Source organism: Oncorhynchus gorbuscha, linkage group LG02 (assembly GCF_021184085.1).
Source record: "Oncorhynchus gorbuscha isolate QuinsamMale2020 ecotype Even-year linkage group LG02, OgorEven_v1.0, whole genome shotgun sequence".
NCBI classification, from domain to species: Eukaryota; Metazoa; Chordata; class Actinopteri; order Salmoniformes; family Salmonidae; genus Oncorhynchus; species Oncorhynchus gorbuscha.
In genome coordinates this window covers 56,077,004-56,104,976 of record NC_060174.1, presented here as the reverse complement: position 1 = coordinate 56,104,976, position 27,973 = coordinate 56,077,004, and the positions used below count along the sequence as shown (strand labels likewise).

Below are 27,973 nucleotides of genomic sequence, written 5' to 3'. Positions count from 1 at the left end.
TCACTCCTATTAGATTTGCCAGATGATAAACTCTTCAATATAGACAGAGAATCTGAGCATATTATAATTCTGACAGGTTGAGCGTCCTCCACCCACTGGTCGCAGCTACTATCTACAAGTTTGTTAGTCTTCGACATATCTACACAAGTTCAGAAACAATTCCCCCATTCCATTGAAAAGTAAATATTAGTTCCAAAACCATATTGAATTATTCAAAAAAGTCAGTAGTCAAAATAAATAAAATCATCGAGGCAGTCAACTTTTTCAAAACCTTTTCAAGTGGAATGATTTAATCATAATGGCAGCAAAGTAAAAACAACTTTAAAAGGTACAAAAAAGGCTTCTCTTTCCACATGCATGGTTCCCTTCAGCTTTCATTTCTGAACTGTTTTCACATGTACATGTTACATTTGAATTATTTCTATACACTTGCCCTTAGTTTATCTGTTACACTTGCTTATCACTTATCAAAGTTATATCTGTTCACTTGCTTAGTTTATCTCTCCAGAATGGCTTCTTCTTTTCCCTCTGTATCCATGCAATCTCAATCTCTCCGTCATGTTACACGTCGTCCTAAAATGTTGAATTGAGTCATTTTTTAGTGGAGGATTTATTCTGCTTTCCAGTTTGATAAATGTGAGATGAACACTTGTGGCAATAAGAGAAGAGGATGTGTAACAAAACTAAAAAAAATGCATAAAACATAAAAGAAAAAAGGCAAGCGTGTAGAGGAGGAGTGAAGTATCTGTGGGGATAGCCCTGTGTTCTGGAGGCATTTGGCACAGATCGTATTTAACTGGGGTAACAATCTTACACTGTATGGGTAGAGAGCAGGGACATGGGAAGTGTATTGCCTGACTTGGGGTTGATTCACACTAGCCGAGCCAAGCCGAACTGCACCGGCCAGGCTACGTATCCGTCATCTTTCCTGTAACTGTGCTAGAAAGGACCATGTGAAAAGAAAATATCAGAGCCAGCACAGTATGGTTATGGTCGGTACGATTTTGTGAAAGGGGTATAGTACCTCACAACAGTCCCGGGTGGGTTTGTTTGACACTGGAGTACACACTGTAGTTGGCCAGACCGATACAACCACTAATGTACTGTAGAACAGACATACAGGCAACCCTGAGGTGTGTGTGTGTGTGTGTGTGTGTGTGTGTGTGTGTGTGTGTGTGTGTGTGTGTGTGTGTGTGTGTGTGTGTGTGTGTGTGTGTGTGTGTGTGTGTGGGGGGTGTAAAAAAAAAAAAGTGGAAATGCCAACATGTGGCAACAACATTTCAACAGAATGAGAAATTATAAAACAAGTAAACTTTAGCACAATCTAATGTCAATCAAAAACTTTTTTATAAGAGAGGAAGGAGGATCTCCGAGGTCTTGATAATGTCAGGCTTTGGTCCCATCATGAAAGAAGAGCAATCCTTGTCCGTCCTATTTCTCCCTCAATGAAAGGAGAGCCATCCTTGTCCACTTCCCCTTTCACCTCCTCTTCCTATTCCATCACAGGTAGAGCTCCTTGGCTAGGATATGCTGCAGTTTCTCCCTGAGGACTCTAAAGCATGGCCGCACCAGGGGGTCCAGGGTCCAGCACTGCTTCATGACTTCATACACCACCTCAGGACAACCGTCTGGGGCATCCATCTTGTAGCCCTTCTCCACGCGTGGTACCACGTCCTTTAGAGGCTGGGGCAGGAGAAGGGGGGATGAAGAGAAGATGAGACAGGGGAGTATCATTTGCAGAAATATAATACATTTTGATTAGGAATGACTTTATATCTATTTTCAATTACATTTATATGGTGTCATGATCACTAAAGAACATACCGTGACAGAATGTTGACAACATTGAAAGGAATAGTATTATACTGGACCATAATATCACTGTCCACATTTCAAATGTACTACATTGACTCTTAACTGCCAAATTCATATACTCTACAGCTGTCAGAGTTTCTAACACACCTGCCCAATCAGTTTTATTCACTTGGCCGTTTCTAGCTTTTTGCGATTCTATTCATTTCGTCATGGGGCGGAGAGAAAAATGTACAGTTTTAATGCAGTTTTAATGCAGTTTTACTGCAGTTCTACCTATTTTCCCAAGGGATGGTGAGGAGATGTTGCCATTTTGTAGCTAATTTCCTGCAGTTCTACAGATTTTACCATGACTTATGCCATGTTCATATGATATCTGAGTGAGAATGACAAACAAAAATCAATGGGGGCCCCCTTAGATGTCAGGGCCCCTGGACATGTGCCTTGTGTGCCCGGTCAGTAATTCGACCATGATTACTACAAGGCTTAGATAGCTGGCTAGACTAACTTACCTAGCAACCTATAAAATGTTAGCTGACATGGGCTAATTCAGTGACTGTCGGTGACTGACATATAAGAGGAAAAGCGCTGATGTACTACAAACTGTCAAAATTGCACGTTGTGTATTATAACTAACAGTTAGTTGAGTGACTTACTTTATAAAGGTTAAAATATACTTACAATTCTGGGGTAAGGCACTCGTCCAAAGGAGTAGATCTCCCACAGCAAGATCCCATAGCTCCACACGTCTGACTTGGTGGAGAATTTCTGTTTATCAACAGACAGAGGGAAAGACAGCCTTTCAGTAAAGCTTATTTCAATGTGTCAAACATACAGTATATTATAGATATGGTGGAAATCAGCAGTACAATAATATTTCTATACCTTGAATCACAAATCGACCCCTAACCCCTACTCCCTGTAGATCGCAGAGGATTGGACAGGTGTAAGTAATATGGTGGTAGCTCCATCTTGCCATCTGATAGGTTAGGTGGAATTGCTACCATATTGCTTACAACTATCCAATCCTCTCCGATTTAAACAAGTTCCTTAAGGGTTGATTTCAGATTCAGGGTATGCTCCTAAAGACAATAAGGAAAGTGACTTGTGAAACCGATGTCAGTGTGCTAGTTCAGCAGTATAGCTTCATCCCTCTCTGAGTAAAACTCAGGGTAAACGGTCTTTACCACGGCTCAAACCTGGGGGCCTCTGCCTCACTAACACACGTAACCACCCTCCTTGACAACGTACAAACCAGTTGACCTATAGAAAAGGATCCAACTCAGTAGCACCATTGGCGACATTTCAAGCTAGCTGTGGAGTGAGCTTACGGCACGTTCTTATCTCCGTTACACTAGCCTACCTTTTCCCTTAGGGCCTCTGGTGAGGTCCACTTGATGGGCAGTTTGGCTGTGTCCTGATTAGAGGAGGCCTCCTTGGTCAGGCCGAAGTCGCTGACCTTGGCGATGTTATCATCTGACACCAGAACATTACGGGCTGCCAGGTCTCTGTGGACAAAGTTATTGGCCTCCAGATACTCCATGGCCTCACACACGTCACTACGGAGGAGAGGGAGGGGAACGGTTGATATTTAAAGAGGCATTGACAATGTTGATTAAAATGGACAATGTTACATTTCCAACTGGCCGCTATAAGCCCCTGTCAGCAAACTTCTGATAACATTATTCAAGGTGTAGGGATAAATCATTATCATGCTCACACTGAGAACTTGAGTAGGGAATCCCCACCCAGCACTGTCCGACCTCTGGAGCGTAGGTAGTCCACTAGACTGCCCTGAGGAGAAGGGAAAATAGAGAAACAGGTATTCAAAGCTCTTTGGTTCTTTATTTATATATCTATCTATTAATGCATTACCTTTATTTAACTTAATCATAGGAGCCACCTACCTTGGCCATGTACTCAGTGACGATAAACAGGCTTCCCTTCTCCTCAACGATGACACCTAGCAACTGGACCAGGTTATTGTGTCTCAGTTGTCTGCAGTAAACAAGGAAAACAATTAAACAATGAGGACAGAAAGCGATTGCTCGATAACGTAATGTTATGACTATAACTACTGTTCCCTGAAGGAGGGAAACGAGGTACAACATACTATGGGTAGTCACACTCTTGTGACTTTGATTGAAGAACTAAAATCATGGTCAAGGTCAATAAAAACCGCACCTCGCTGGAAGCCCCGCCTTCAACAGGTGATATGGGTGAGGCTCGGATTCATTCATTTTATTTACTACTGCTCCACCGAGCCCAGGAACGGGCATGCGGGGCCAAACAGGTGTGTTGTAACCTTCTCCAACCTATCTCCTGATTCTGCCTCCTCAACCCTCCTCTCCTCCCTTTCTGCATCCTTTGACTCTCTATGTCCCCTATCTTCCAGGCCGGCTCGGTCCTCCCGCTCCGTGGCTTGACGACTCATTGCGAGCTCACAGAACAGGGCTCCGGGCAGCCGAGCGGAAATGGAGGAAAACTCGCCTCCCTGCGGACCTGGCATCCTTTCACTCCCTCCTCTCTACATTTTCCTCCTCTGTCTCTGCTGCTAAAGCCACTTTCTACCACTCTAAATCCAAGCATCTGCCTCTAACCCTAGGAAGCTCTTTGCCACCTTCTCCTCCCTCCTGAATCCCCCCCCCCCTCCTCCCTCTCTGCAGATGACTTCGTCAACCATTTTGAAAAGAAGGTCGACGACATCCGATCCTCGTTTGCTAAGTCAAACGACACCGCTGGTTCTGCTCACACTGCCCTACCCTGTGCTCTGACCTCTTTCTCCCCTCTCTCTCCAGATGAAATCTCGCGTCTTGTGACGGCCGGCCGCCCAACAACCTGCCCGCTCGACCCTATCCCCTCCTCTCTTCTCCAGACCATTGCCGGAGACCTTCTCCCTTACCTCACCTCGCTCATCAACTTATCCCTGACCGCTGGCTACGTCCCTTCCGTCTTCAAGAGAGCGAGAGTTGCACCCCTTCTGAAAAAACCTACACTCGATCCCTCCGATGTCAACAACTACAGACCAGTATCCCTTCTTTCTTTTCTCTCCAAAACTCTTGAACGTGCCGTCCTTGGTCAGCTCTCCCGCTATCTCTCTCAGAATGACCTTCTTGATCCAAATCAGTCAGGTTTCAAGACTAGTCATTCAACTGAGACTGCTCTTCTCTGTATCACGGAGGCGCTCCGCACCGCTAAAGCTAACTCTCTCTCCTCTGCTCTCATCCTTCTAGACCTATCGGCTGCCTTCGATACTGTGAACCATCAGATCCTCCTCTCCACCCTCTCCGAGTTGGGCATCTCCGGTGCGGCCCACGCTTGGATTGCGTCCTACCTGACAGGTCGCTCCTACCAGGTGGCGTGGCGAGAATCTGTCTCCTCACCACGCGCTCTCACCACTGGTGTCCCCCAGGGCTCTGTTCTAGGCCCTCTCCTATTCTCGCTATACACCAAGTCACTTGGCTCTGTCATAACCTCACATGGTCTCTCCTATCATTGCTATGCAGACGACACACAATTAATCTTCTCCTTTCCCCCCCTTCTGATGACCAGGTGGCGAATCGCATCTCTGCATGTCTGGCAGACGTATCAGTGTGGATGACGGATCACCACCTCAAGCTGAACTTCGGCAAGACGGAGCTGCTCTTCCTCCCGGGGGGAAGGACTGCCCGTTCCATGATCACGCCATCACGGTTGACAACTCCATTGTGTCCTCCTCCCAGAGCGCTAAGAACCTTGGCGTGATCCTGGACAACACCCTGACGTTCTCAACTAACATCAAGGCGGTGGCCCGTTCCTGTAGGTTCATGCTCTACAACATCCGCAGAGTACGACCCTGCCTCACACAGGAAGCGGCGCAGGTCCTAATCCAGGCACTTGTCATCTCCCGTCTGGATTACTGCAACTCGCTGTTGGCTGCCTGTGCCATTAAACCCCTACAACTCATCCAGAACGCCGCAGCCCGTCTAGTGTTCAACCTTCCCATGTTCTCTCACGTCACCCCGCTCCTCCGCTCTCTCCACTGGCTTCCAGTTGAAGCTCGCATCCGCTACAAGACCATGGTGCTTGCCTACGGAGCTGTGAGGGGAACGGCACCTCAGTACCTCCAGGCTCTGATCAGGCCCTACACCCAAACAAGGGCACTGCGTTCATCCACCTCTGGCCTGCTCGCCTCCCTACCACTGAGGAAGTACAGTTCCCGCTCAGCCCAGTCAAAACTGTTCGCTGCTCTGGCTCCCCAATGGTGGAACAAACTCCCTCACGACGCCAGGACAGCGGAGTCAATCACCACCTTCCGGAGACACCTGAAACCCCACCTCTTTAAGGAATACCTAGGATAGGATAAAGTAATCCTTCTCACCCCCCCCCTTAAAATATTTAGATGCACTATTGTAAAGTGGCTGTTCCACTGGATGTCATAAGGTGAATGCACCAATTTGTAAGTCGCTCTGGATAAGAGCGTCTGCTAAATGACTTAAATGTAAATGTAAATGTTGTACCTGGTCACATAACCGGATATTCCGTGTCCACTCAATGTATGTGCGTAAGTTCGTACTGGACACAGGGCATGTAACCTCCGTTGCTATTCAGAAGCAAAAGGAGGAGGTGAAAAAAAGTGAAATAGCGCAAAAACTAAAGACCTGTAAATGCAGCTTTCGGGGGAGGGGGTGAAAGCTGCATTTAGATGGGACGAACTGAGTATCGAAAGGGTGTACAGATAATGCTTGGAGGTCCCCAACACGTTTAGATCTTGTAGGAGAGGACCTTCAGATCCACCGAATCAAGAGGTTCAAAAGGAGCCACACACTGCGACTCCAAAACCAAAGCCAAGTCCCATGTGGGCGCAATAGGTTTAAAGACCGGTCTGAGATGGCGCACACCTTTCAGGAACTGTACGACCAAAGGCTGGACCCCCGGGGTGGTGTCGTCAATTCCCACAACACGCTGAAATAGCAGCTCTGTACACTTTTAAAATGGAGAATGCCCGCCCCTGCTCGAAAAGCTCCTGTAGGAACATAAGAAATGTCCCTCACACAGCACTGAAAAGGAACCAGCCCTTTATCTTGGAACCAGAGCTCAAATGCTTGCCACTTATACGCATACAGACCCCTTGTGGCGGGAGCCCTAGCGGACTGAACAGGAGCAGTAATGTCCGGAGGTAACCCTCTAGCCATCAGATTGGCCCTCTCAGGAACCAAATCTTTGCCATTGCTTGCCAAACCTGCTTTCTCCACTCCATCCAACTCCAGGAATTTAAAATAGGACAGGGGTTGCTAGTAAAATTAATTAGCCATGATGAGGCTTTTTTTTATCTAAGCTAGGCTAGCTAGCCTCTTTGACCGCAGCACAGTCCGTTTAGAATAACCAAGCGACTTAACGCTACATATATCAAACAAGAGAGCTACCCCAGCAACTCCACAGTTAACTCTGCAAGTTAGTTAACCTGGCTAGCACGCTATGCATCGCTTGTTAGCTAGCCTGGTCTCGAAAGTCTACGTAGGACCAGATCCTTCAGCAATAAGTCTGGGAAGAGAGGCAAACAGTGCTTAACCATGGCAGACACAGGCGGTGGGAGGATACCCACAGAACCTGCCTGCCCTCTCTCTTCGAGTCGCCTCCCATAACCGGCGACAGAGTTCACAGGAGCAGGGAGACATTTGACCTGACCAACGCCTCAATCCATCTCTGCGTCCCGCAACTCAGACTCAGCCGATGTACGGGCACTTGTATGTCTCAGCCGTCCCCTAGTCCCGCACACAAACTGATTTGTGTGAGGGCAGCCAGAGTATGCACCGAGGCGAGACATACTCACTTTTGTTGTCTTGTAACTTTTTATTCATTTGGGCATTGTCACGAACCCAAATAAGGCTTGTTAGCCTTCGTCGTTTCCTTAGCCATCTAACGTATTGCTATAGCCAGGCCAAGCAAGCCAGAGAATAACTAATTGTTTGTGATTAGGAAACTATGAGAACCATACAAACTTCAGCACCTAATTTCCAGGAGCTGAGCATGCTCTACCATGAAGGGGCAGTTTACCACGTAAGATAGTCTTGTTCCAATTGTTTTAGTTTTAGTAGTGTGAATCATTCCTGCTTACATCGAGGTAAAAAGCGGAATAATTGAAAGAATCCGAGTCTCACGCTTATCACCTGTGGAAGGCGGGGCTTCCAAGATGCGTAGATTTCATTGGCCTTGTCAGGCGTGATTTTCATTCTTTAATTGAAGTCGCGAGGGTGCGACTACCCATAGTGTGTTGTACTGAAGTTGACTGACTGAAAGGGAACATGTAACAGAAGTTTGGTTCGGGCTCTGACTTACGTCATGACTGAAGCTTCAGCGATGAAGGCCTGTGCTGTAGCATCGTGTTTGATACACTTCACCGCTACTTTGGTCCCTCTGTAGTCTCCCACCTTCACATCTGAGGGAAAGAGAAACATGTGAGTGAGAATGAGAGAATTTACTAAGCCATATTCACACACTCCAAGAGAACCGGAATGAGGTGGATTAAGCTGGAGAAGACTGCCTCGAACTGGTTACGACAGAGTCATCATCGATAAAACCTATTTATACACAGCTACAGTCACTCGTTTTCACAAAGCCACTTGCCTCCAAACTCTCCTTTCCCAATGGACTGGTGGATATTGATTTCCTTCCTGTTGAGAGCCCAGCCGCTCCTGGAGAACTCATCCTGGGCCGCCACAGTACCCTCCTCCAGCTTCGGCTTGATCAGTTTGGTGCAGAGACCGTCTGCATCTTTGGTATAGTGCTGAGGACAGGGAGAGAAAACGTGGGTCAATAACATAGGCCAAGAAAGGGAAAGATTGCCAATATTGATGACATCATCAACATTTAACTGAACTGGATAACTGAATACATGAAAATGGAACAAAAATGCATATGGGTCTTCGTTTCAAAGGTACAATTACATTTACATTTAAGTCATTTAGCAGACGCTCTTATCCAGAGCGACTTACAAATTGGTGCATTCACCTTATGACATCCAGTGGAACAGCCACTTTACAATAGTGCATCTAAATATTTTAAGGGGGGAGGGGGTGAGAAGGATTACTTTATCCTATCCTAAGTATTCCTTAAAGAGGTGGGGTTTCAGGTGTCTCCGGAAGGTGGTGATTGACTCCGCTGTCCTGGCGTCGTGAGGAAGTTTGTTCCACCATTGGGGAGCCAGAGCAGCGAACAGTTTTGACTGGGCTGAGCGGGAACTGTACTTCCTCAGTGGTAGGGAGACGAGCAGGCCAGAGGTGGATGAACGCAGTGCCCTTATTTGGGTGTAGGGCCTGATCAGAGCCTGGAGGTACTGAGGTGCCGTTCCCCTCACAGCTCCGTAGGCAAGCACCATGGTCTTGTAGCAGATGCGAGCTTCAACTGGAAGCCAGTGGAGAGAGCGGAGGAGCGGGGTGACGTGAGAATTGATTGATTCTATTTCAATTGATACATTCTATTTTTAATGGACTCATTCAGCATACTAGCCGTAACCAACAGAGGGCAGCATGGATAAAAATATAATCAGAGGTCAAGTTTTAAAAAATGCATGTCAACAACACCTTGTAGGCTTTAATAACTGACATGCTTTTTTGAGACCAACAAAATGACTCCAAAACTGAGTTAATGTATAGTGTGCCGCCAGATGGATGAAGGAAGAGAGGGATGGTTTTGAAAGTAAAACCCGGCTGCCGGGTGTCTTCAGGTGAAATGATCTGGAGCCTGCCACTCTCACTTCCTCTTTGTCACTTCCTGTACAGTGTATTTGTTCCAGGAACTGTGTGTGTGGCTCTGATGAGGGAACAGTTGCAGAGGCCAGAGCACGTACAGTAGCTAACAGAGAAATCAACTCTGTATACACTTTGGTCACACCATTTGTATGGCTCACACACTCTGGTTGTAAAATAATAGACAGCTTTATTTGACCAAGAAGGGACAAATCCCAGATCCAGATTAATGAACTGCTTGACTAAAAAGCATGCGCAATAGAGAATCTTTAATGAAGCCCAGCAATAGACTTAATCTGTGACTGGGAAACTGGCCCAAAGATAACTATTTCATTTTATTTCTCCCCTCCACCCCTGTCTCTCCCCACCACCCACCTCAACAAGCTGCATAAGGTTCTCGAAGAACGCCTCCTCGTCGATGCTGAGCTTTCCCTCCTTGTAGACAATGCGGTAGTGCTCCACCTTGCCGTCGCAACTCACACACAGAGTATAGTCCCCAGGGTAGTTGGTGCTCTCCCTCACAAGGTACAGACCCATCTCTGGGGGGATCAGGAGACACTCAGCCTGCTCCCTAGTTATCTTACCATGGAACCATCTGGAGGGGTGAATGGGGATTAATTAATCAATCACATTTGTTTATAAAGACGATTTTACATCAACAGTTGTCACAATGTGCTTTTACAGCACACACACACACCGCAATCACTAACACTAATATGTCTAAAAAGATAATACGTCTATCACTAACACTAATAATAAGTCTAAAAAGAGTTGGCAAAACAGCTGATCTGATTGGTAAAAATACCAATTAGTGAAAAAAACATACGTGTGCAGACACACAAACACACACTTTCTTAGAACTTAGGCATGTGGCTGAATGCGGGAGATTTCAAGATCCAGCAGGAAACCGTGCAGTGCACACACAGCACTGCAGGACTGAACACACACACATTTCTAGCTTTTTGAGGGCTCTAAGCTAAATTTAAAGCCAATTTCCTGCATTTTTGCCATGACTTGTGCAATGTTCATATGACTTGCGTGCCAGGTCAGTAACTGGGCCATGATTACTGCTTAAGGATTAGATAGCTGGCTAGACTAACTTAACTAGAAATGTCTAAAATGTTAGCTAATTGAGTGATTGTCAGTGACTGACGTAACAAGAAGAAAACTTAATGCACTATTCAATTTAGAAATTTCACCTTGTGTATTCTACTATCCTAACTAACAGGATGTTGAGAACCCGACTGACCCCCCCCCGGCAGTGCACACACACGAGAGCTGAAACGGACACAGAAGAGCACTAGCTACAATTACAGGGATGCAGTCAGACAGAGCCAGGATTCAGCCCAACTGTGGTTTATATTCACATAACAGTGGCTTCACTGCCACGACTAATAGCCTATCTGTACTTTACAACCACACAGAAACATCCTGAAAAACAAACACTTTCAACCAGATTTTGTATCACAGTCACTATACTCTGAACTGTAAACTGCAACTCATGGTGTCACCTAACCTGAGCACGTTCTTATTTGTTTCATAGAGTGCTTTCACCTTTATGTTATACAGGTACTTCAGACTGTTTTTATGCTTTAATTGTTGAGAGCTCTTACAAAAACACATTCCTATGTGTGTATTTCAATACCTAGAAATGGCATAATAAACTTGAACTAGAGCCAGGGCTCTCCAACCCTGTTCCTCGAAAGCTATTGTCCTGTAGGTTTTCAATCCAACCCTAATCTAGCACACCTGATTCAAATAATTAGCGGGTTGATAAGCAGAATCAGGTTAGTTACTGGGGTTGGAGCAACCTATAGGTGGATAGCTCTCCAGGAACAAGGTTGGCGAGCCCTGAACTCTAGTAACTTCGGGGTGGCAGGTAGCCTATTGGTTAGAGCGTTGGGCCAGTAACCAAAAGGTTGCTAGATCGAATCCCTGAGCTGACGAGGTAAAAATCTGTTCTGCTCCTGAACAAGGCAGTTAACCCACTGTTCCTATATATATTTTTTTTTAATTGACTATTGAACCTAAAAGGTACTCCTGACTCCCATATCTTTATTTTGTTACTACACTACTAGTAAGTAATGTAACAACACAACACAGGCAGTGTATTTATGGGAAGTAATTTCAGTACAACATGGAGTGATGAGCAATGTTTTGAAGGATTCAGTCTGCTTTAACCAGGCTACGATGACTGTACTGTACTGACGGCATTAGACTCAGCTTGCCCCCTTGCTTCACCCCTTCCCTCTTCTGGACATAGTTAGCTGGGATGGTGCCTTCTTGACCTGCTGTGTTCTTGGCTTTGTACCAGTTCGGGTCCTGGAACAGAAAATGTCATGATAACTCTGTATCAGATCAGGATTGACTGAGTAAATACTGTACAGAGGTAGAAAAAAATTACTGAAACAACCACCCAAAAGTTCATCCTTTAAAAACGCAACTATTTTTTTGAACTACTGTAATAGTCATAAGTTTGGACACACCTACTCTGTCACGCCCTGACCTGAGTATTCTTTGTTTTATTTATATATTTTGGTTAGGTCAGGGTGTGACATGGGTGATGTATGTGTTTTTGTACTGTCTAGGGGTTTTGTAGGTTTATTGGGGTTGTTTATCATCTAGGTGTTTATGTATGTCTATGGTTGCCTAGATTGGTTATCAATTAGAGGCAACTGTTTATCTGATTGGGAACCATATTTAGGCAGCCATCTTCTTTGGGTATTTCGTGGGTTATTGTCTATGTCTAGTTGCCTGTGTCTGCACTAGTATTATATAGCGCCATGTTCGGTTTGTTGTTTTATATAGTTAAGTGTTCTTCGTCATTCATTAAAAAGTATGTATTCTAATCACGCTGCGCTTTGGTCTCCTCACTACGACGATCGTGACATACTCATTCAAGGGTTTTTCTTTACTTTGGCTATTTTATACATTGTAGAATAATAGTGAAAGACATCAAACCTATGAAATAACACATGGAATTATGTAGTAACCAAAAAAGTGTTACACAATTCAAAAAATTATTCTAAGTGGCCACCCTTTGCCTGGATGACAGCTTTGCCCACTTTTGGCATTCTCTCAACCAGCTTCATGAGGTGGAATACCTGGAATACATTTCAATTGACAGGTGGGCCTTGTCAAAAGTTCATTTATGGAATTTATTTCCTTCTTAATGCATTTGAGCCAATCAGTTGTGTTGTGACAAGATGTGGTACACAGAAAATAGCCCTATTTGCTAAAAGACCAAGTCCATATTATGGCTAGAACAGCTCAAATAATAAGAGAAACGACAGTCCATCATCACTAAGACAGGAAGGTCCGCAACAGGAAAGGAAGACCCAGAGTTACCTCTGCTGCAGAGGAGAAGTTCATTTGAGTTACAGGTCTCAGATATTCCAGCCCAAATAAATACTTCAAGAGTTCAAGTAACTGACACATCTCAACATCAACTGTTCAGAGGAGACTGTGTGAATCAGGCCATGGTCAAATTTCTGCAAAGAAACCACTACTGATGGACACCAATAATAAGAAGAGACTTGTTTGGGCCAAGAAACACGAGCAATAGACATTAAAACGGTGGAAATCTGTCCTTTGGTCTGATGAGTCCAAATTTGAGATTTTGGGTTCCAACCGCCGTGTCTTTGAGACGCAGAGTAGGTGAACAGATGATCTCCACATGTGTGGTTCCCACCGTCAAGCATGGAGGTGGGGGAGCTTTGCTGGTGACACTGTCTGTGATTTATTTAGAATTCAATGCACAATTAACCAGCACGGCTACCACAACATTCTGCAGCAATATACCATCCCATCTGGTTTGCGTTTAGTGGGACTATCATTTGTTTTTCAACTGGACAATGACCCAACACACCTCCAGGCTGTGTAAGGGCTATTTGACCAAGAAGGAGAGGGATGGAGTGCTGCATCAGATGACTTGGCCTCCACAATCACCTGACCTCAACCCAAATGAGATGGTTTGGGATGAGTTGGACCGCAGAGTGAAGCGAAAGCAGCCAACAAGTGCTCAGCATATGTGGGAACTCCTTCAAGACTGTTGAAAAGCATTCCAGGTGAAGCTGGTTGAGAGAATGCCAAGAGTGTGCAAAGCTGTCATCAAGGCAAAGGGTGGCTACTATGAATCTAAAATATATTTTGATTTGTTTAACACATTCTTTGGTTACTACATGATTCAATGTGTCATTTCATAGTTTTGATGTCTTCACTATTTTTCTACAATGTAGAAAATAGTCAAAATAAAGAAAAACCCTTGAATGAGTAGATGTGTCCAAACTTTTGACTGGTACTGTATGTTCTTTCTATATGTAACTGTAGAAATATGACAGAAATTAGAAATATTTTATTTTTTATACCAAGTAGACACAAACTGTAAATCATAGGAGTGTTTGGCCTGTTTCTCGTCTCCCTCGCCAGAGAGAGAGTTAGGTACCTTACCTTAGTCACCACGATTATGGTTAAGACATCTCCTTTGTTGAAGGGCAGGTCCTGCTCTGTGGTGCCCTTAAAGTTGTATTTGGCCACACACTCTGTGCCCTGTGGCCATGTTGGTGTCTGAGGGACAGGAGTGGTTATCAGGATGAAAAGCAATGAGGAATTGATATTGACCCCAGCTCAGCAATAAACCAGCTCAATGATAGGTGGTACAGTGTATCTCTATATTTGACATGAAGCAGCCATATCTGTTTATCATATCCTGGTCTCACCTGGGGTTCAGACATCCTGAAGTGGAGGAGGCAGTGGGTCTCCTCTCACAGGCCTCACACACCGAACGCTACCATCACACACACACACACCTGTGGAGAGAGAGGAAGAGACCATAACAGGCAAAACAATGGACAACCTAAGTAGACAGTCATCGCCTAAACACAACAATTAATTGGGACATTCAGTACACCAATCCACAATGTCAAACATGGAAATGTGAAGTACAATTTTACTTCGACCATGCTGTTTCTCATGTGGGTGGTCAGATATACAGTGGGACAAAAAAAGTATTTAGTCAGCCACCAATTGTGCAAGTTCTCCCACTTAAAAAGATGAGAGAAAGTCTGTGTTGCCCAGCAACAGCCCCAAAACATCACTGCTCTAGAAGAGATCTGCATGGAGGAATGGGCCAAAATACCAGCAACAGTGTGTGAAAACATGGTGAAGACTTACAGAAAACGTTTGACCAACAAAGGGTATATAACAAAGTATTGAGATAAACTTTTGTTATTGACCAAATACTTATTTTCCACCATAATTTGCAAATAAATTCATTAAAAATCCTACAATGTAATTTTCTGGATTTTGTTTTCTCATTTTGTCTGTCATAGTTGAAGTGTACCTATGATGAAAATTTCCAGGCCTCCCTCATCTTTATAAGTGGGAGAACTTGCACAATTGGTGGCTGACTAAATACTTTTTTGCCCCACTGTATTTATCAGATATATTTATTTATCTATATATATTTATAGATGGAGTACAAATATTGAATTATTACAAGAATGGGTTTGACAAGGTCCAAAGAGAGAGAGAGAGAATATAAATAACAGCCAGTGCCAGAAAGCAGAAGTAACCGTTTTTTTATATATTTTTTTCCCATCTCACTTTCAAAACTGTGGGGAAGCAAGTTTCCATTATGTCGTCAGAGCAGCAACAGGTTGGGCTGCTCATTGCCCACCCTCATTGCGCAACTCAATATTATGAAAGGTTTCTTAATGTTTTGTACACACAGTATATGGAATATATTTGAAAAAGTCTCAAGTTGAATCTTTCCGTCCTAATGAGTATACTGTAGAGTTTAATATAGTTCTCCTAAACACTGAACATGTAAACTAGTGGTAGGATCATTCAGGATTCTCCTCAATCTTTATTTTCTATTCTAGATTAGAAGACATTGACCATAAGGAGGGAAGCATTTACAGTAAAAAGTATTTATTTTATATTTACTGCGGTCAGTCAGTTACAACTTCTTTCATTATAGTTGATGCAGTCAGTGACATATGGTTGTATTGACATACAGCAAGTATTTCCATGTGGCCTAACAAATGAAAAGTAGCAGAGCCACATGACATGAATGTTGAATGCATGGCTCATGGATGGTGTCATCGTCCCCGAACCCATTGAAATAGAATCACTAGAACGGGTAGTCTGAGGGACTTTTTCCTGTTCTTGTTACTCTATTTCTATGCACGAGTGGTGAATGCACGGCCCATGGGCGATGCCATCATCCCAGGACAAACCACTTCCTTTCAGCAAGGGTCAGTTCCCATGGATGAGTTCTGGGCCGTGTTCCTTAGGGAACCAAACAAAAGAAAACACTCAAACAGGGTCCTGGTCCAATAAGAAACACTCATTTTCATTTCCCGTTGTGAAGCGTTTTTAAAACGCTTTACATTGCGCACACAAATGAACATGACCCTGACTGAGTAACTAGCGTCTTGTGCCACAACATGAGGTCACTTCCTCCCACGGACATGTCACAGAGAAAACCCATTACAGAGCTGAGCGGACTGTGGATGGTGAACTTCCTGCCTGACAGAGAGCCCAGACTGTGATTAATCCTACACTAGGGTGGGGTCGCTGAGAAAGAGAGCGAGAGAGAAACAGAGAGCGAGAGAGAAACAGAGAGAAAGAGTAAGACAGAGCACAGACAATGACTGCACAGCATTAGTATTACAGCTAGGCCACAGCAACTGATAGGCCTTACTTTCTCTCTTACTAACACACTTCCCTTTGAAAACACATGCTCCCACCATTGTTACTACCTTACAGACAGACACATTTTTTAACAGAATGATGTAAATCAGGTCAAGGCAGTTAGTATGTGTGTGTGTTTTTGGTTTTACTATTCTCGAGGGAATCCCAAGGATATTAAAATAAAGAAAATGCGGACAAGTGGGGACATTTCGGCGGTCCCCACATGGAAAAATGCTATTTTAGGGTTTAAGAGTCAGGTTTAGGTATAATTTAATGGGAATGGGAATTCTGAATGGGAATCAATTGTTTGGTCCCCACACAGACAGTAAAACAAACGTGCACAGGGCTCCCGAGTGGCGCAGCTGTCTAAGGTACTGCATCTCAGTGCTAGAGGAGTCACTACAGACCCTGGTTTGATTCCAGGCTGTATCACAACCGGCCATGATTGGGCGGCGCACAATTGGGCCAGTGTCGTCCGGGTTAGGGTTTGGCTGGGGTAGGTCGTCATTGTAGAATTTGTTCTTAACTGGCTTACCTCTTAACTGGCTTGCCTCTTAACTGGCTTGCCGAGTTAAAAATAAAAGGTAAATAAATATCTTTGGAGCAGCAGAAGAAGCAACATATCTGAAGGGATCCTCCCAGTCTTATGATCTCTGAACTACCATGACACATGGGCTCAGGCTGTTTAGTTCCACATTCTGCATAAATGTTTGAGGCGCTTGCACACCATTTCTTCTTTGTACAAAGAAGTAGATGAAGGAGACAGACTGTCAGAGCAGAAGATCTAAACAACTGCTTAAGTTCGTGATAGTACATCTCATGACAATTAAACGTCAATCACCAGACTTTTGCAGTGCAGAACTACAATAAGAAGAAACCCATCAATCAACTGATGCTTTGAAGTCGATAAACACAGAAATATCAATTTGATTTATCTATGTTTACATTTAGATGTATCTGTATGATAATAGAGCTGGGTTTTTTTAACTGATAGATAGCCACAGGATGGGTCTGGTTAAAGACCCCAGTGGAACAGTGACATCACCAACTATGGAATAGGTCAACAACAAGGACCACGCCTGCCTGGGATGACACTTGATTTCCCCCTTTATTTTATTTTTATGTAACCTTTATTTTAAGCAACAGCTCAGTGAAGTATATAAAAGTCCTTGAATAGGTCAACATCAAAATATCAGCAGGCTACCAGCCCAGCGTGTGTGAGTGAATGGAACATAATTCAGCATGTCTTGGTGTCACATTTAACAGATAAGGGCTATAGCCGTTTCCAGAAGGCTCCCTCTTCATCGAACCACAGCCTTTCCATTTTCAGGAAGCAGACAACACAGTCTTTGTGAGCTATTCCAGTTCAGTTTCTACTGTGACCCCTGTCTTTCTGAGTACCGTAGTCAATCAGCCCTGATCTGATACAGTCTGTGGGTAAGACACACTTTAGTTCCAGAGGTCTGTAATGTAAGGTATTCTCTGATTGTTGCAGGCTACATCTCTGCTAGCCTGAGTTCCTGACTGACAATTCAGCGAAGTGAACCCAGGTTATGTCCTTGCTGAAAGACACCACCAGAGTCCAGCGCACAATGAGGTTTCACACAGTGTGTTGGTCTATATCATACATGCTGCAGTGCAAGCCGTACAGAAGGGTAGTAGAGTACAAGGCCAGCCGTGCGTGACATGTGCCTGAGGCTACATCAGGAACCAGGAAGTTAGCTTCAATGAGAACCTGTCTCAGCATGGATACATGATGTGCTCTGTGATACTACTGTTACAGACTACAAAGGCACAGCTAACGAACACTACTGTACATAAACCAGAGACAGAAAGGGCCATGCACTCCAAATCACAAAACAGTGGTTGACACAAACCAGTTGGCAGCCTAAGCATGGAGACATACTGTGCCCTGTGATACTGGTACAGACTAGAGCCACAGCTAAATACACCATGAAGCATACTGACACAGAGACACTGAGGGGAAATGTAGTCGACACCATCGCACATCAACTGCACTGTTTCTTTTTCCTTATTAATTGTATTTATCTTGCCTGGTACTGTCCTTAAATGACCCCATGAGGGATAATAAAGTCATGATCTTATTTTATCAACTGAAAAATGTAAACAAGTGGAGAATAGCCTTGGAAACACCCATCCCTTCTGCTATACATTCTCATCCAATTGGGTTCAAAGCAAACAGGTTTTTCATCATTTTCCGTCAAGTTGCTAAATGTCTTATGCAAGACGAGTGGTGTGTCTACTCTAGTCTAAACTAATGTATGCATGTAGAGGAACAATTGGTTCTAGGCTGTCTTCAACAGCAGTCTGTAGACCGAGCAGCAAGACGAGACAGGTAGACAGGTATGAAGGTATGGAGAATTCCTTCCTCAGACCATGGAACGTGTCTGCCACACCCTTGTTGCAGTGAGTGCACTACCCTCACTGAACTCACTAAGCTACATGAAAACACTGCAGAACTCACAGACAAAAAAAACAACAATGCATTGACAACTATAGTTATATAATGATATTAGGCAAAATGAGTGAGAAGTGATCTGTCCAGATTATTTATTTAGTATCACATGTAAAATTATACTAAATTCTCAATCATTAGCCTACATACAGTATCTAGGCCTAATTGCATCAAACACTAAAATATCCCTGCAACAGAAAGACTACATAATGGCTAACCATGGACCTTACAAGCTCTCACACGAGACCTAGAGATGTGCACAAGCATAATACCCCATAACCACCATGCTCCCACTACCAGCCCTGCCCCATGGCTTGCATCCCATTCCATAAATAGTGTGCTACTTTTGACCAGGGCCCATAAGGCCCATAAGTCAAAAGTAGTGCACTATCTAGGGAATAGGGTGCCATTTGAAACGCAGACCATGCCTCAGTAATTATCCCTGTGTGCCCCAAGCTCTCTCTCCCTTCCTCCTTCCCTCAGCTGTGTAGGTCTCAGTAGCCATCCTCATACTGTGTGTGTGTGTGTGTGTGTGTGTGTGTGTGTGTGTGTGTGTGTGTGTGTGTGTGTGTGTGTGTGTGTGTGTGTGTGTGTGTGTGTGTGTGTGTGTGTGTGTGTGTGTGTGTGTGTGTGTGTGTGTGTGTGTGTGTGTGTGTGTGTGTGTGTGTTCAGCCATGTAGGGTCCCAGTATCCCTCCTCCTGTTTCTGTCCCTCCGGGGCTCCGTTTGGTTGAGGATGCTCTGTTTGATTACAGCCCGATACTTTGATGCTGCTGTTAGCTGCTGCTGCCCTGCTATCAGGCCTTTACAGCAGCAGCAGGGGTGAAGCCAGAGCCAAGGAGTAAGAGATGGAGGGAGGGTGGAAAACCAGGCAGCCATAGCCTGGAAGAGTAAGGAAGATAGTGTTAAGTGTGAGAGCTATGCCTCCATGCAGCAGCTAGCCTGGTGCAGGGAAGCAGCAGTGCCTGTTACAGTAAGGGAGATAGTTGTGAGAGTGTGCCACAGGGCCATCCAGCTGGGTCTGACAGACGAACAGAGTCTTAGCCAGGTACACTATAAGCGGTGCAGATCGTGAGAGAGCCACTGGTACAGTGAGCGAAGGAGTTCTGAGAGGAGAGCGTGCCACAGGGCCATCTAGCTGGGTCTGACAGACAGACAGGCTGACAGGCTGCAGATGTTCATGTAGAGCCACAGAGCAGGAAGTCAACAACATAGACACCACCTCATCCGCCTCAGGGACAACAGCTAGATCCGGCTACAGTCAGCAACACCACTAGTTTCAGGTCCTCCCCGTTTTCTACCGTTTAGCGCCTAATGAACACCACCCAGAAATAGTGGTTTTATTGTCGGTTTTACAGTTTTGGTTGGATGAATTCAGATGAGTATACGAATGAGTATACACAAGCAACAAAAGCATGTTGTTGTTGGTTTTTACAATAAAGTTTTGAGAGGCTCGTGAAAGTAAAGTTGATGAGGAGTCAAACAGTCTCCCTTTTAGATCAACAGGAAGGGAAACATGGCTATCATTTCAGAGCTGTGTGTACATCCTTCAGAGCAGCAGGGGAAAATCCCACTGCAAATGACAAGGTTTTGCATCCAGACTAGACCCGACCCGTTTCAGTCAGCTTTGAATCTGCCAAGTCGGCTAGGCCTAACCTCAGCCAAACCACACGATCGCATTACTTAGTGCACAACAGAAAACATTTCTCAACAGAAAACAAAAAGTTCAGTTGGTTCCTCCCTGTTTCAGTCCCGTTTGGTGCCCAATGAACACAACCACAGGAGAATATATTGTTGACAAAAGCCTGTTAACCCCACTGGCTACAACCAACGGATCGACATATTGTTCTAAAGCATTGAACATCTCTCAGTTTGAGAAGACCCATCATAAAAGAGGCTAGTTTTAAATCTGTAGCTGTGAGGTACAGTAGGAACATTTGTTTAAAATGAGAATTACAGAATGGACCTTTCTGGAAATAGTGTAGTTTGCTGGTAAAACAAATCAAATGGTCAAATCAGTTATTGATTTGTCTGTGTGCGTGGACCAACTCAGTTTGTCTGTGATGTGTATGCCGAGGAACTTCACTTACTACCCTCTCCACTACTGTTCCATCGATGTGGATAGGGGGGTGTTCCCTCTGCTGTTTCCTGAAGTCCACAATCATCTCCTTAGTTTTGTTGACGTTGAGTGTGAGGTTATTTTCCTGACACCACACTCAGAGGGCCCTCAACTCCTCCCTGTAGGCCGTCTCGTCGTTGTTGGTAATCAAGCCTACCACTGTTGTGTCGTCCGCAAACTTGATGATTGTGTTGGAGGCGTGCGTGGCCACACAGTCGTGGGTGAACAGGGAGTACAGGAGAGGGCTCAGAACGCACCCTTGTGGGGCCCCAGTGTTGAGGATCAGCGGGGTGGAGATGCTGTTGCCTACCCTCACCACCTGGGGGTGGCCCGTCAGGAAGTCCAGTACCCAGTTTCACAGGATGGGGTCGAGACCCAGGGTCTCGAGCTTGATGACGAGCTTGGAGGGTACTATGGCGTTGAATGCCGAGCTGTAGTCGATGAACAGCATTCTCACGTAGGTATTCCTCTTGTCCAGATGGGTTAGGGCAGTGTGCAGTGTGGTTGAGATTGCATCGTCTGTGGACCTATTTGGGCGGTAAGCAAATTGGAGTGGGTCTAGGGTGTCAGGTAGGGTGGAGGTGATATGGTCCTTGATTAGTCTCTCAAAGCACTTCATGATGACGAAAGTGAGTGCTACGGGGCGGTAGTCGTTTAGCTCAGTTACCTTAGCTTTCTTGGGAACAGGAACAATGGTGGCCCTCTTGAAGCATGTGGGAACAGCAGACTGGTATAGGGATTTATTGAATATGTCCGTAAACACACCGGCCAGCTGGTCTGCGCATGCTCTGAGGGCGCGGCTGGGGATGCCGTCTGGGCCTGCAGCCTTGCGAGGGTTAACACGTTTAAATATCTTACTCACCTCGGCTGCAGTGAAGGAGAGTCCGTTGCAGGCCGTGTCAGTGGCACTGTATTGTCCTCAAAGCGGGCAAAAAAGTTATTTAGTCTGCCTGGGAGCAAGACATCCTGGTCCATGACTGGGCTGGTTTTCTTCTTGTAGTCCGTGATTGACTGTAGACACTGCCACATACCTCGTGTCTGAGCCGTTGAATTGAGATTCTACTTTGTATCTATACTGACGCTTAGCTTGTTTGATAGCCTTGCGGAGGGAATAGCTGCACTGTTTGTATTCGGTCATGTTACCAGTCACCTTGCCCTGATTAAAAGCAGTGGTTCGGGCTTTCAGTTTCACGCGAATGCTGCCATCAATCCACGGTTTCTGGTTTGGGAATGTTTTAATCGTTGCTATGGGAACAACATCTTCAACGCACGTTTTAATGAACTCGCACACCGAATCAGCGTATTTGTCAATGTGACGCAATACGAAACATATCCCAGTCCACATGATGGAAGCAGTCTTGAAGTGTGGAATCAGCTTGGTTGGACCAGTGTTGGACAGACCTCAGCGTGGGAGCTTCTTGTTTTAGTTTCTGTCTGTAGGCAGGGATCAGCAAAATGGAGTCGTGGTCAGCTTTTCCGAAAGGAGGGCGGGGCAGGGCCTTATATGCGTCGCGGAAGTTAGAATAACAATGATCCAAGGTTTTTCCCGCCCTGGTTGCACAATCGATATGCTGATACAATTTAGGGAGTCTTGTTTTCAGATTAGCCTTGTTAAAATCCCCAGCTACAATGAATGCAGCCTCAGGATGTATGGATTCCAGTTTGCAAAGAGTCAAATAAAGTTCGTTCAGAGCCATCGATGTGTCTGCTTGGGGGGGAATATATACGGCTGTGATTATAATCGAAGAGAATTCTCTTGGTAGATAATGCGGTCGACATTTGATTGTGAGGAATTCTAAATCAGGTGAACAGAAGGATTTGAGTTTCTGTATGTTTCTGTGATCACACCACGTCCCGTTAGCCATAAGGCATACGCCCCCGCCCCTCTTCTTACCAGAAAGATGTTTGTTTCTGTCGGCGCGATGCGTGGAGAAACCCACTGGCTGCACCGCCTCCGATAGCGTCTATCCAGTGAGCCATGTTTCCGTGAAGCAAAGAATGTTACAGTCTCTGATGTCCCTCTGGAATGCTACCCTTGCTCGGATTTCATCAACCTTGTTGTCAAGAGACTGGACATTGGCGAGAAGAATGCACGATGTGCCCGTCTCCGGAGTCTGACCAGAAGACCGCCTCGTTTCCCTCTTTTACGGAGTCGTTTTTTTGGGTCGCCGGCTGGGATCCATTCCGTTGTCCTGGTTGAAAGGCAGAACACAGGATCCGCTTCGTGAAAATCATATTCTTGGTCGTACTGATGGTGAGTTGACGCTGATCTTATATTCAGTAGTTCTTCTCGACTGTATGTAATGAAACCTAAGATGACCTGGGGTACTAATGTAAGAAACTAAGAACGCGAAACGAGGCGGCCATCTCTGTCGGCGCCGAAGCAGTACAGCATCGTGAAGAGGTTGAAGAAATTCGGCTTGTCACCAAAAGCACTCACAAACTTCTACAGATGCACAATCGAGAACATCCTATCAGGCTGTATCACCGCCTGGTACAGCAACTGCTCCGCCCACAACCGTAAGGCTCTCCAGAGGGTAGTGAGGTCTGCACAACGCATCACCGGGGGCAAACTACCTGCCCTCCAGGACACCTACACCACCCGATGTCACAGGAAGGCCATAAAGATCATCAAGGACAACAACCACCCGAGCCACTGCCTGTTCACCCCGCTATCATCCAGAAGGCGAGGTCAGTACAGGTACATCAAACCTGGGACCGAGAGACTGAAAAACAGCTTCTATCTCAAGGCCATCAGGCTGTTAAACAGCCATCACTAACATTGAGTGGCTGCTGCCAACACACTGACTCAACTCCAGCCACTTTAATAATGGGAATTGATGGGAAATGTAAAATATATCACTAGCCACTTTAAACAATGCTACCTAATATAATGTTTACATACCCTACATTATTAATCTCATATGTATACGTATATACTGTACTCTATATCATCTACTGCATCCTTATGGAATACATGTATCACTAGCCACTTTAACTATGCCACTTTGTTTACATACTCATCTCATATGTATATACAGCACTCAATACCTTCTACTGTATCTTGCCTATGCCGCTCTGTACCATCACTCATTCATATATATTTATGTACATATTCTTTATCCCCCTACACTGTGTATAAGACAGTAGTTTTGGAATTGTTAGTTAGATTACTTGTTGGTTATTACTGCATTGTCGGAACTAGAAGCACAAGCATTTCGCTACACTCGCATTAACATCTGCTAACCATGTGTATGTGACAAATACAATTTGATTTGATATGTCATCTGTATGTCATGTACTGTTGCAAAGCATATTTCCCTATGGGGTGTTAGAAGTATTACTACTCTGTTCTAAAACAAAGTCATTAGGAAAGTTCACCATCTGACCTGGATATGCCTGCTTGATGATGTAGAAAAGACACAGCTGTGCCAATGGACAATAGGGCCATTAGGGCACTAGGCTATGTAATGGTAAAGCAAAGTGAGTCACATTAGGACAGTTCACTATTTGACCTGGCTGAGAGGTGGATATAATTACACTGCATAATCACCAGAAACATTCCACTGGCAGGGAGGGCATTACACTACAGGCAGCATTCCCATCACAGTCACTACATAGCCTGGAGCCCAAACCGATATGCTCCCATTGATATTGTGAAGTGAAACAAAGGTGAAATGGAGCTTATCAGTTTGGCTTCTAAGCTAGCCACTATAGGCAGTGTGAGAAAGCCTATTCTTGCTACCTCCAAAGTGCTAATAACTTTTGGTTAACACCACTTGACAAAGCTAGGCGCTGCGTCACAGCCATGCCCAGCCAGCAAGTCGGAGTAACAGTTTTACTCAGTTAGTTTCATCCAGCTCCATTATTTATTTCACTGGTTTGCCATTCTCTGTTCTCTGAGTTGTGGAGCTCCATCCGGCTACAGTGGAGCTCTCTGTGTGTGAGAATTGTGACTATGCATGCTGGCTATTGTCCATAGAGAGGGTCAGTGACAGAGGTCAGTGGCCTTACTGAGCTGAGAGAACTACTGCCTTGGCCCAAGGGGGGCATTCTGTCGCTCTGACAGATGTACACACATACACAAACACGCATTCACCCACATAATTTCTGCCTTGGCCCAAGGGGATTCTCTGGACTTGAGTTAGATTCCTGTGAGTGTTGTTTTCAATGCAAGCTCTCGTGAGTAACATTTTGCATGTATTTATTACAGCATAATTAACTTGAAATGTTAAGGTTGCCAAAGAGCAATACCCCATCATCCACACAGACATGTAAGCAGTCAAAGCCCTATTTCACCCAAGTCTTCCAAAGCTGCCCATCCATCCATCCCATCCATCCCAGCATATATAACATGTTTTTGGCTTGGCGATGCTAAAGGCTCAGTGACACCCTCTTGAGAAGCAGCCAGGTCACCATCTGGGGGCTCAGCGATACCCTCTGCCACTCCATTTTTGCCCCTTGTACCCGCCTGAGCTGAGCTACCAGGCATAATGCTGCCTTTCTGTGAGCCCAGGGAGAGGAGAGGAGGACAGAGGAGGCTGTTTGGTGGTTCTGACACAGCTGCACCCAGAGTGCCAGAGGAAGTGGCAGAGAGAGAGAGAGAGAGAGAGAGAGAGAGAGAGAGAGAGAGAGAGAGAGAGAGAGAGAGAGAGAGAGAGGCAGATAGAGATCACGACTCTTTCCATCATTACATTCCTAAGCGCACAATATCAGAGCAACAATACTGAGTGTGTGTGCTATCCTTGTGGTTATGGCATGATGCTCACCAATTGGCTGGCTACAGTCAGAACAAGTGGTCGTCATCAGATACTGAATCTCTACGGTTTAAAACACTGCTTGCCTAATCAAAGGGTGCACTTTTGCATTGCAATCACACCAATACGTCACACCATGCAAATAGATCAAGATGACAAAAAGGAAATAGTCTAACTGTTGACAAAGTTCAAGGAACTGAAGCTCAGTCAGTTTATGTGACTCTCATTAGGCAAGCTACTGTACAAGACAGTGGGTGCTTCCTGAATGGCATGCCATTTCCTACATATTAGTGCAACTACTTCTGAGCAGAATCCCTGTTGGCCCTAAAACTCAAAATAGTCTGACCATCCCATCCCTCTACAACTATGAGAAGAAGCAGCCATAATACCTGTGATTTTGGAAGATGCCGATTGTGTTAGAACACACGATGCAAGCAGCTAGATTACTAAAATTCGAGATCCCCTCGTGATTCTGGATCTGTCCATTTATTTGTTTTAAGAGCAGTCAATAACATAGGGAAACATCAGTAGTGCAACAGCTTACCTATCAAATGGAAATAAGTATCAATAGATGCATCCCTATTGATAGAACGCGGAGGCAGCCTGAGCGTGGATGGAATAGATGCCAGACAGCTGTAATCTACATTCGCGTCAGTTAAAATGACTTCAACATGATGATGCAGTCAGTGTTCTTGATCTTGATGAAAACAACACGACGGGGTCTCAACCGTAGAGCGAAATATAAACCGCTGAATTAACTCAACTCAGTCACAAACTAGTGATATCAACACACAGATGTAATCTAAATTCTCCAGAATGTGAAAAGTAGATAAATAATCCGCAAGCGTCAATGGTTATCCTCTGCTCTGGTCGGCCTTGTTGTAAATATGAAATACATGTAGTCAGCCAAGAGGAGCAGTGGTGCACAAAATTCAGACCGCTGAATATAGAAATGTATCGCGCTTATTATTGGAACATTGTTGCCTGTAACTGTTCTAGATGTTACGTTTCTATCTGCAACGTTCTGCACGTTCCGCCCATATACTTTATAGTACCACCCCTACCTTGATCCCTTGCAATACGCATGCGCATATTCTTCAAGCGCTCCAGGCAGTGTTGGTATGTTCGCAGTTTTCGTACAAATTGGGCTACTTTGAAAACGATGTCGCGGGTGAAAATATATTGGTCGCGGATTTTTGTGCTATTTCTAAGGTGCACCGCGGCCGCCATGGTATTTCTATTAAAAAATATATATGTATTTCACTATGACCTGCTGCTGACTATCAGGCAGTGAGGCAGGCTTTTGCTGAGTGAGTGGTGTGGAGGGGTGAGTGAGTGTAGAGAGCACAACAGCTATTGGCTGTTGAGTCACGTAAACGGAGCAGCATGCGCGCACGTTTTGATAACTTTTATCCGGTTGAAGGTAGTCAAATGTAGATCGTCATAATGGAGACACTTGTTTCCAACCCTTTCTCCGTCAAATATATTAATATGCACATCAATAATTAATGGAGACAAAGCACTGGAAAACGACTTTGGCGCATTAGAGAGATTCGCTCGTAGGTGGTTTAAACTGCATTCTAATGTTGACTTTGCTTAAGGGTCATTCTATGAAAATGGTGGCTTTCCTGTCCCGGTCTTATTCACGAGGAAAAACACTTAAAATTGTGAGATAATGACACATACTTTTTTTTTTTTGCATTGATTGAAGTGTTTTATTATTAACAAAACATATTGCAATATATATATATATATATATAATATTGTAGAGCACGTTCAGTACCATGAAATTGTCAATGAGTCATGGTTTAGTGAAATTTTTATCCCTCTTTAAATGTCATAATACAAAGGAAAGTATTATAGTTATTTAGTGGACTACTTTAAAAAAAACTAAAATATCAAATAAATATTACAAATAATTTAATAAAGTAAAAGCTGTCCCTCAATTTCATGTAACTAGGTGTTAAAATATATAAAAACCACCACTTTCAAAATAATGCAACATCCATGCCAATTTCGTCCTGGGTCAAAGCCTCATTGGAGACGGGACTGTTTTGAAAAGCATATGCTGAGTTTGCACTCTCTTTATATTAACAATTTTATTTATTTTTATTTCACCTTTATTTAACCAGGTAGGCTAGTTGAGAACAAGTTCTCATTTACAACTGCGACCTGGTTAAAATTAAAGCAAAGCAGTTCGACACATACATTTACATTACATTTAAGTCATTTAGCAGACGCTCTTATCCAGAGCGACTTACAAATTGGTGCATTCACCTTATGACATCCAGTAGAACAGTCACTTTACAATAGTGCATCTAAATCTTAAAGGGGGGGGGTGAGAAGGATTACTTATCCTATCCTAGGTATTCCTTAAAGAGGTGCGG

At 44.5% G+C, this 27,973-nt stretch overlaps 1 protein-coding gene across 1 annotated transcript; it reads right to left on the bottom strand.

Moving 5' to 3' along the window:
* Positions 1-257: 257 nt before the first annotated feature.
* Positions 258-26,769, bottom strand: LOC124004957 (tyrosine-protein kinase CSK-like). The gene is made up of 12 exons (XM_046313764.1): positions 26,131-26,769; positions 14,258-14,347; positions 13,989-14,105; positions 11,749-11,861; positions 9,915-10,134; positions 8,419-8,578; positions 8,131-8,230; positions 3,720-3,810; positions 3,533-3,606; positions 3,176-3,371; positions 2,494-2,580; positions 258-1,683 (listed from the first exon to the last, which is right to left on the bottom strand). The coding sequence occupies exons 2-12, from the start codon at positions 14,270-14,272 to the stop codon at positions 1,501-1,503; spliced, it is 1,356 nt and encodes a 451-aa protein (XP_046169720.1). The 5' UTR covers positions 14,273-14,347; positions 26,131-26,769; the 3' UTR covers positions 258-1,500.
* Between the last annotated feature and the right edge of the window lie 1,204 nt (positions 26,770-27,973).

Excerpts from the sequence above, each read along its gene's own strand:
- LOC124004957 (XM_046313764.1), bottom strand. Across the intron at positions 8,231-8,418 it reads TGGGAAAGGAGAGTTTGGAG|ATGTGAAGGTGGGAGACTAC; the intron begins GCAAGTGGCTTT and ends TCTTTCCCTCAG. Across the intron at positions 3,811-8,130 it reads GCTGAAGCTTCAGTCATGAC|ACAACTGAGACACAATAACC; the intron begins GTAAGTCAGAGC and ends TGTTTACTGCAG.